We start from the raw sequence: 8,885 nt of genomic DNA, 5'->3' as shown, positions 1-8,885 counted from the left end.
AAGAGGAATGCCCTTTAGTGGTCACCTAACGTGGTCTGTGATGCACTTTAGTTTTTCAAATGTAGATATTTTAGGAAGCTAATAAATCCCTACCCCTCCCTCCACCCCCACGCATTCAATGGACATTCGCTCTTTTAGTTAGGTTCAAGTCTAACTGGAATAATATTCTAGGTAGAGTAGGTAGGATAGGCAACCGGTCAGATCTAGTATGAATCGTACATGGACGATAGTTGGAATTCTTAGTGAACTGAACCAGCCGTACCTAGATTGATTAAAGAGTATCAAGATTTGAGCCTATAAATTGTTGTGTTAGAGTTGAATTTATTTATGGGAAAATTGTCCGTGAGCTCGAGCTCATATAGCTTATACGAACTTGAGTGCTACTAACACATGGGTCCCACATTTTTTTTCGGGTGATCCAAAGTATTCATTTGGAAGGCCTTTACATGGATAGGGTGTATTAAAAATCATGTTCATAGGATCATCCTAACCCATCCAAAAGTAAAGGGATAAATGGACAAACACTGTCAGTCAACAAATCTGTCCATTCTAATCAAGTGGATCAAGACCATTCATTATTCATCATAATTGTAATTTGTTAGGTCACTGTATCCCGCCCTCCACAGGCGAAACCGATGAGAATCTAGCCATCTCTAGATGCACGTGTGCTAGTTCCAATTGGGCTTAATAGGAATACATGTGCTTCCCTGTGTTCCCCACCAACTCATATTTTACCATGTGTTGGACCCCGAATTAATAACTATGTTTAAGACAAGAGTAACCCTATTTTTAATTCTTATTTCAAAATTTAAAAATACACCCCTAGTTTGGCAGGGGTTACAACATCACCGAAAAATGCTAGAGAGAATGTCCACTTTATGCTCATTCTAGAAGGATACTTCTCCTTGTAATAGATTCCCTACTTATGACTTATTTACATGATTAGATCAATTGATTCCAACTTCAATGATAAGGCCTCCTAAGTGCCTTTGAGAACTACTTATCAGATGATCCTAGTCCTCTGATCCACTAAACCTTGATCAAGCCTCTTTTAGGGTTTCACTAATGCTCTGTTTGGTTACTTATTTTTGAGAAAAATATGGGGGAAAGATCTCCTAATTTGCCGAAGGTTGTCTGGTCGCCATTTTAGCAATTATGGGGTATTTGACCGGTTGGGGTAATGTAGCGCCTCTAAATTCGCTCTCCAAATTTTACCAAAACGTAGAAATTTGAGGAGAAAATCTTGGAGAAATAGAGTTGATAAGACGTATGCGAGATCTCCCACAAATCTTAAAGCAACAATACAACATTCCCCACATCCTCTCCTAATCTCCCCGTTAACTAATCTTCTGTTGATCTCCTTTTTAATCTCCCGCTGACTTCTTATCCTAATCTCCCACCCATCCACAAGCAACCAAACAGTGCATAAGAAAATCTAAACCATTGATTATCATCTTTCTCGTCAGATGTATCATGGCATTCTACGAGATCAAAGACGCTTGATGTCGCACGCATGCCCGCCATGCCCTTGTGGGGCCCAAAAATTGCCTTTACCCTTCATGATGGGAGTGACTTTCTGCAAAGTCTCATAGGGTGACGTATGTGAGGATCCTACTGGGTCCCATATTGGTGGGTCCCACGTTGTCCCCCAATCATTACTCGCTGGCATGTAGGTTAGCTTGTTTGAACAAGCACGTCTCTCTCCTTGTTCATAGAAAGCCGAAAAGAGGAAGTAGCGCGGACTCGAGCCGGGGGTTAAACCAGATTTGAATAATGTGGTATACGTCCGCTATCTCATTGAAGTATTTCTTCGCGTTAGAATTGCGAGCCATGGTACTCCTCCATCTCTCTTTTCTTCATTCTCTTCCCATTTTTTGATCGATTCTTTCTCAGATGAGAATTCTCTTCAAACCCTCTCTCTCTCTCTCTCTCTCTCTCTCTCTCTCTCTCTCTCTCTCTCTCGATCGATCTCTGTTCTCCTTTTTTTTTTGATGCTATAAACAATACATTGAGTAGATCTATATCTCTTCTTTATTGATTGAAATTTCTTTGAATTTTAGGGTTTCTCTTTCATCTCCATCCTTACCCTCGTTCTAGGGTTTTCCGTACATCTGATTTTCTGATTTCCCCTTTTGCCTCTCATCTGAATTTCGGAAAATTGCCGTTTTGATTCTTTGGGAAAATTTTCCGATTGTTTTTGCCATGCCTTTGACCTAATTTCTCATCAGATTGGAGCACTTTTCACGGTGATTCCGCTGCGAATTGTCGGCTTGATTCGGAGCTATGGATTTGGTATCCAATTGCAAGGTAGTCCTGCCTTGTTCAATTGATTGTGTATTGTGGTGTTTCTGTTTTATTCATTATTTCTTTGTTTTTATGAGTCTACGTCGTTGTTGTGTTGCTTCAATTGTATTGCCTGCTGATTTAGATATGGTTCTTTGTTGGGTTTGCTGAGATTGCTGAATGATCCATTGTTGGTCAACTGTAGCTGGTATATCTCCCTTTTTTTGGTTAGATAATAGGGAAATTTGTGATATAACGAAGCATTAAAAGTTTATTTACTGTTCATTTTCACGAGACATGTCGACGTTGGATTTAACTATGAAATATAAGATTTTAAGAATGAATTAATGACTGGAGCCGAATTCACAAAAAAGGGATTTACCTTTTAAGGTAAAATCCAACTCTACCCACATCCAGCTCAATGAAGTTACATTCAGACAGATCGACGGATGCCCCAACTCTCCTTTTCCAAAGCCTATGGAAGGATTGTAGGTCGGTTCTTATGTTTGTGGACCCATATGTGGTGGAGAGCTTTTCTCCTTGTGCTGTGAAGGCTAGCAATTGCAACCGAAACCAGCCCCACTGAAATCAGGCTAACTCCACTGGCAAACATCAAGTGCATAGTACCACAAACATCTTTATCCACTCGTCCTCACGTTGAAGGATTGAGGCAGGCTCTCTGATGGCGGTAACTTCAAGCACCTTTGCCTCAAGTGCACTTTCTTCATCCTATGCAAGGTTTTTAATGTCGGTTTCGGCCATATTTCGGTTTTGGTTGAAATTTGAGCCGAAATCATGTAAAACTTTGACAAAAATTTCCACCAAAATGTATAAAATTCTAGTAATTTCAGTGGAAATCTTTAACATTTCGGTAGAAATTTTGTAAATAAGGGTGAAAAACAGTAACATTTTAGCTAATATCCCCATCTATCATCTTTCTTTGATCAAATGTCCTGTTAGTGTGGTGCTAAGATTGGAAAAAATCCAAAGGAGATTCTTATGGGGGGGGGGGGGGGGTGCTCAAATGAAAAGAAAGGCATTCCATTGGTCAGTTGGAAAAAGGTTTGCAAGCCTATCAAAGCGGGTGGTCTGAATATTTGCAGAATCAAGGAGGTAAATCAGGCTTTGATGGGAAAGTGGCTATGGAGATTTAGGGAAGAAGGCTCTCAGGTTTAGGTGAAAGTGATTGAAAGCAACTATGGTTCTGCGGCAGGCAGATGGGAATCAGTTAACAATTATAAAAAGAAAAGTGCCACTATATGGCAAGATGTGTTGAAGTTAAAGTCGAAATTTGATAAATGTATAAGATCCAGGGTATACAAAGGGGATCGTGTTAGATTCTGGTTGGATGCATGGTGTGACTCTAAGCCGTTGTCGGATATTTTTGCCCAAGGTATGGAGCATCCAAGCACCTCCCGGGTGCAAACTTTTGCATGGTCGGCTATAATGGAGAGAATTCAGACGGTGGATTTCCTGCGAAAGAGGAATATCATAATCGTTGATCACTGTGCTCTTTGCACAGAAGAGGGGGAATCGGTGGATCACTTACTTCTGCATTGCAAGGTCGCAAAAGAGATTTGGAATAGGTTGGCATCTAGATTTGGTGTACCATGAGTTTTTTTGGTAAAGCTATCAGATCTGTTTGATCACTGGGAGTGGTGTCCATGGAAAGGTAAGGGTAAAATCCTATGGAGGACTTCCTTTCTAGCTATAGTCTGGGTTCTGTGGAGCGAAAGAAATGGTAGGGTTTTCAAAGGTTTTTCTAGGATGCCATCTTTCCTTTTCAACAAAGTTATTGCGCTTATTAACTCCTGGGTGAGACTCATTCCCAATTTTGCCTTTGTATCGACATTTGATCTGTGGCATGGGTGGTTGGTGATTTGCAATGGAGATAGGGGAAGCCCGAAGGTGGATCGAGTATGGGACCTCATGCTCAGGGTTTCTTTAAGCTTAATTTTGATGGATCTAGTATGGGGAATCCTGGACCACCGGTATTGGAGGGGTATTAAGGGACGACCAAGGGAGAGTGATCTGGGCATTCTCGGGTCCCATTGGGATCTCGGACGCGAATGAGGCGGAGGTTCGAGCCATTCATTATGCTATAAAACTTCTTAACGTTGACCTAACTAGGGTGGAGATTAAAGGTGATTCGAAAAATGTCATTAGATGGTTTAACGGGTCACAATCCTCCCCATGGAGATTTGCGGCTTTCTTTGATGAAATTCAGGATTTCATTGGAGGCTCTCGTCTACAGGCATATCATATGAAGAGAGTAGCCAAAGATGGAGTCTTTAGGGAGAGTTTGGAACAGTTTGACTATCTTCCACCCTGAGACTCCGTCTTTGTCGATCTTTGTACCTTTTAGTTTTTATCTTGTATCTCTCTCGGGACTTCCTCGGTCACGGATCTGAGGTGTCAGATTTGGCAAACCCCCAAAACTAGGATTCATGGATTCGGTAATTTTTATTAAATAAAATTAAAATAAAAACTTGAAATTTAAAAAATTAACTCTCTGTGTGTGTGTGTGTGTGTGTGTGTGTGTGTGTGTGTGTGTGTGTGTGTGTGTGTACATATTAATGAAAAACATTTGAGGGTGGAGTGTCGGGGCATTAGGGTCTTTATTAAGCGAGTAGAAGAATAAGAGGGAAGGGTCGATGTTCAAGGGTGGACAATCAATGCGCTAGGGTTTTTATTGTGTGTGTGTGTGTGAGAGAGAGAGAGAGAGAGAGAGAGAGAGAGAGAGAGAGAGAGAGAGAGAGAGAGAGAGAGAGAGAGAGAGAGAGCTGGGTTGTTCTTTGGTATAAGAAATCGAGTCTAAAGGGAAAATATACAGGATTCACATTTTAAAAGAGACAAGTAGACAACGATGTGTTGGATTCGCCCAAAAAAAAAAAAGATTCGTGTGGGATACTGCTACGACAAGAATCCGGGTGTGTACCACGCGAATCTATGTCTAATTCGCATGTCGAACGTGTCGACACGGATTCGGCATAGGGGGGCAAAGAATCAATGCAACATAGCATAGAACTTTAGCATCGATTGCTCGACAATTACTATAATGACTTGCATAAGCAAAGATAGTTTTACCATCAACAACAGAAATGACTACCCCAAAGTTTGCCTAACGAATTATAGTCGGTTTTTTGGGGTTGGAGGGGGGATTCTTGCTTGCCTCAAACCAATCATTAATAATATTTTGAAGAGAAATTTCAGTAAAGAGACGCATCTTAGAGGCCTTTTCAGCTACTTCCACAATGATTTTATTGATAATAGATCCACAATGAACTTGTTCGGGGGCATGGCGGTCCATTTGTAATGGATGTACACTATATGAGCCAAAAGCTAGGTTTAGGGTTGGGAGGGGTGAGGTAATCAGGTTCTGGGAGGATATTTGGTTTGATGGGTCCCTATTGACCTTGGCGACAAGGAACATGGGTACTTGCAAGAGACTTGGGAGAAAGAAGTCTTTCCCTACCATCCGTTTGAAGTAACAGTTTCTTGGGATTTGGATCGTGGGTTCTCGAGGAATTTCCCCCCTTTAAGATCCTTCTTTCACTGCTTCGGCTGAGATGACATCTCATCCCCTTGGATTAGGTTTTTGCTGCTATATCTCAGTTTCTTCCATCTTCATTATAGTTCTGAGTTTCTAAGACTTGGGCGAATTCTCGCCAACCCGTGCTTCTAAAAAGCTGAACATTCTGTTGAATCGTCACCAGCCTGAAAATCTGAGCATTGTTTTGGTTGTTACTATATTTGTGTGTAAAATGATTCTTGAACAAAATTAAGCAATCAGGTTCGAGCCTTGGCAATGGTAAGGTTGCTCCATTGTGACCTGGTGGTCACGGGTTCAAGTCACGGAAACAGTCTCTCTGCAAAGCAGGGGTAAGGCTGCGTACATCTAGCCCTCCCCAGACCCCTCATGGCAGGAGCCTCGTGCATTGGGCCACCCTTTTTTTTATTATTAAGCAATCAGGTTCTACTTAAGATGCATGATTTCAACATCTCTTAAATCCATTTTGTAGTTGTTATTATTGCTACTGTTTATTATTATCTTCGTCATAATCTTGGGCATTATCGGAGTTCTGCTCAGACAGTTCGAACTTTGTGTCATCTCTTTCTAACTCCAGTTATTGAAACATTAAAGGAAAATAAATGAGCGTAGTGTTGCCATTCAAAAAAGAAGAAGAAGAGTGTATTCTGTAGAACAACTACCAGGTGGTGCAGCGAGTTACTGCAATGTTTTCCTGAATTCGATCTCCATGCATTAAAATTGTCTTGAAATGGTTTCTGATAGTATTGCTTTTATTCCCAACGATGGCTGTTGGTGTTGCATATGATTGTGACCCGGATATGCTGTTATTAGGTATGTGATTTGTTATATCGTATAACAATTTGAGCGATTTTATTTCAGGACAAATTAGCATACTTCAGAATAAAAGAGCTTAAGGATATCCTAACTCAGCTAGGTCTTCCAAAACATGGGAAAAAACAGGTTTGCTATTTGCGATTTAGAGATCTATGCCTTTTATTTTGGAAGATTTATTACGAAACTATTGCCTCTTTAACATGGATGCTCGGCTAGTTGATTTCATGAACTATTTAGAGCAATCAATCATTACAGATCTCTGTAGCTGCAATTTATAGATCTATGCCTTCCATTTCTTGAAACATTTGTTATGTTTTTTTAAGCATTTGTTATAGTTTTTCATCTCTTAAACCCTATGTTTTTGTTGATGCTTGAGATGTTTGAGTAAATCTACGATCACAGATCTCTGGATCTGTGATTTTGAACGTGGCTGCTCACGAGATCAGTTCCTGCTTATGGTGTATGGCATTATGGGCATTACCTATGTAGCAAGTGATCTGTGATTTGGGTCGTCAGATGGCTTCCTTGGCTATATAGATCCTTCTAAAATTCATGTTATGTGTGTGCTACATATATGCATCATTGTTTGATGTTGCGGTATGTATGCATGGTTTCCTCTCCCTCACTTCCATTTGGGCATGGTGATGTCCATGCATGTGCAGTCGTATGCACACGCCCTTATGTGCAGGTGGACTTGTGTTAGCGTTGTAAGCGACTTGTTTTGTTGCATTATGTAATGTATAATTAGTGTTAATGTTTTAATGCTACATAAAAGTTTCTCATTTATTTGCTTACTGATTAGGAAACAATTCCACACACATATAAGTTACATACATAAATTGATACATACATATATCCACACACACAGGGAAATGATGACTGCCCCTTCTAGTGTTGAAATCCGGAATTCCAGACAAGACAGGCGGATTGCCATGTTTTGTCCGGAATTCCCCAGTTTTTGTGTTTTTTCATCTTCTCTTGTTTCCTCTTCTTGGTTCAGTTTTTTCCTTCCTTTTTCTTCTCAGAATTTACATGTAAAGTCATTTCGTTTTTCTTCTCAAAATTTACATGTAAAGTCATTTAAGTAAATTTACTTAAGATTTACATGTAAATAAGGGAATACCCCCCCCCGCCCCCATTTGGATCTATTAAAAATAGTTTCAAGACCCAAATTTGAAAGGATAAAATGTCAACTTTCTAGTTCCAGTTTCTAGGCTCTTTGATGCTCTTGAAAGGTGTTATCTTAAGAGGGATGGGGCGGACACCAAGATATGGAGGGGTGACTTTTCGCCTAAATCATTTTACAATCAGTTATTGCCTTCTCCGATTTCTTCTGTGACTGCCAAAGTTTGGGATATTCCTGCCCCAGCTTCGGTTTTGTGTTTGGTTGGGCGGCCTTATTAGGGAGGATTCAAACGATTGATTTTTTGAGAGATAGAAAGATGATCATTATTAATTTTTGTATTCTTTGCCAAGAAGATGGAGAATCGGCGGACCATTTGCTTCTTCATTGTAGCTTCGCGAGGAAAGTTTTGGGGAGGTTTGGGGTGCAGTGGGTTTTTCCGAGGGACACGGCACAGGCTTTAGAGAGTTGGCAATATGCCTCGTGGGGTTTGAAGGGGAAACCTCTGTGTAAGCTATCTTTTCTTGCTGTTATTTGGTCGATTTCGAGAGAAAGAAATGCTAGAACTTTTAGAGGCATTTTTAAAAGTGATACATTAGTTGCTTCCAAAGTAACGCTGTTAACAATTTTTTGGGCGAAGTCTTTACAGTTGTTTCAGTATGTCTCGGCTTTTGATCTATGGTATGGATGGTTAGAGGTTTGCTCGAGTAGTGACAGGAGGAATAATACTGTACAAGAGTGGGAACCTCCGGGGTATGGCTTGCGTAAGCTTAACTTTGATGGATCTAGTAGTGGTAATCCCGGTCCTGCTGGTTTTGGTGGCCTCTTAAGGGATGATTTGGGTGTAGTGATTTGGTATTTTGCCGGACCGATTGGGACTGCTGATTCGAATGAGGCTAAAGTAAGGGCTGCTCATCAAGGTATTAAGCTGCTTGAAGGGACGGATCTTAATAATATTGTTGTGGAAGGAGATTCCAAAAATGTCATCCGAGGGTTGTCCGGCTCTCATAAATTCCCGTGGAGGTTTGCAGATTTTTTTAATGAAATCCTTGATATTATCGGAGACTATCATGTGAGGTTCAATCATGTTAGGAGATCGGCAAATGGAGAGGC

At 40.6% G+C, this 8,885-nt stretch overlaps 1 protein-coding gene across 6 annotated transcripts in view; it reads left to right on the top strand.

Moving 5' to 3' along the window:
• Positions 1–1,694: 1,694 nt before the first annotated feature.
• The window catches only part of LOC143880411 (E3 SUMO-protein ligase SIZ1-like), a 63,960-nt gene continuing 56,769 nt past the window's right edge, over positions 1,695–8,885 (top strand). For 2 of the 6 annotated variants that reach the window (XM_077383398.1, XM_077383395.1), the window contains exons 1-2: positions 1,862–2,307; positions 6,695–6,775. In XM_077383398.1, the coding sequence (XP_077239513.1) occupies positions 2,284–2,307; positions 6,695–6,775 (105 nt within the window). In that variant the 5' untranslated portion in view covers positions 1,862–2,283. Of the gene's footprint in view, positions 1,834–1,860; positions 2,308–6,694; positions 6,776–8,885 lie in introns of those variants that run through there. The other 4 variants (XM_077383396.1, XM_077383397.1, XM_077383399.1 and 1 more) reach the window with 4 other exon arrangements.

The sequence above is a fragment of the Tasmannia lanceolata genome, unplaced genomic scaffold (genome assembly GCF_043159265.1).
Source record: "Tasmannia lanceolata isolate RefF3 unplaced genomic scaffold, GAP_Taslan_0.1 ptg000006l, whole genome shotgun sequence".
Lineage (NCBI taxonomy): Eukaryota > Viridiplantae > Streptophyta > Magnoliopsida > Canellales > Winteraceae > Tasmannia > Tasmannia lanceolata.
The sequence above is the reverse complement of the archived record's forward strand: the minus strand, read 5'-3'. Positions and strand labels throughout refer to the sequence as shown.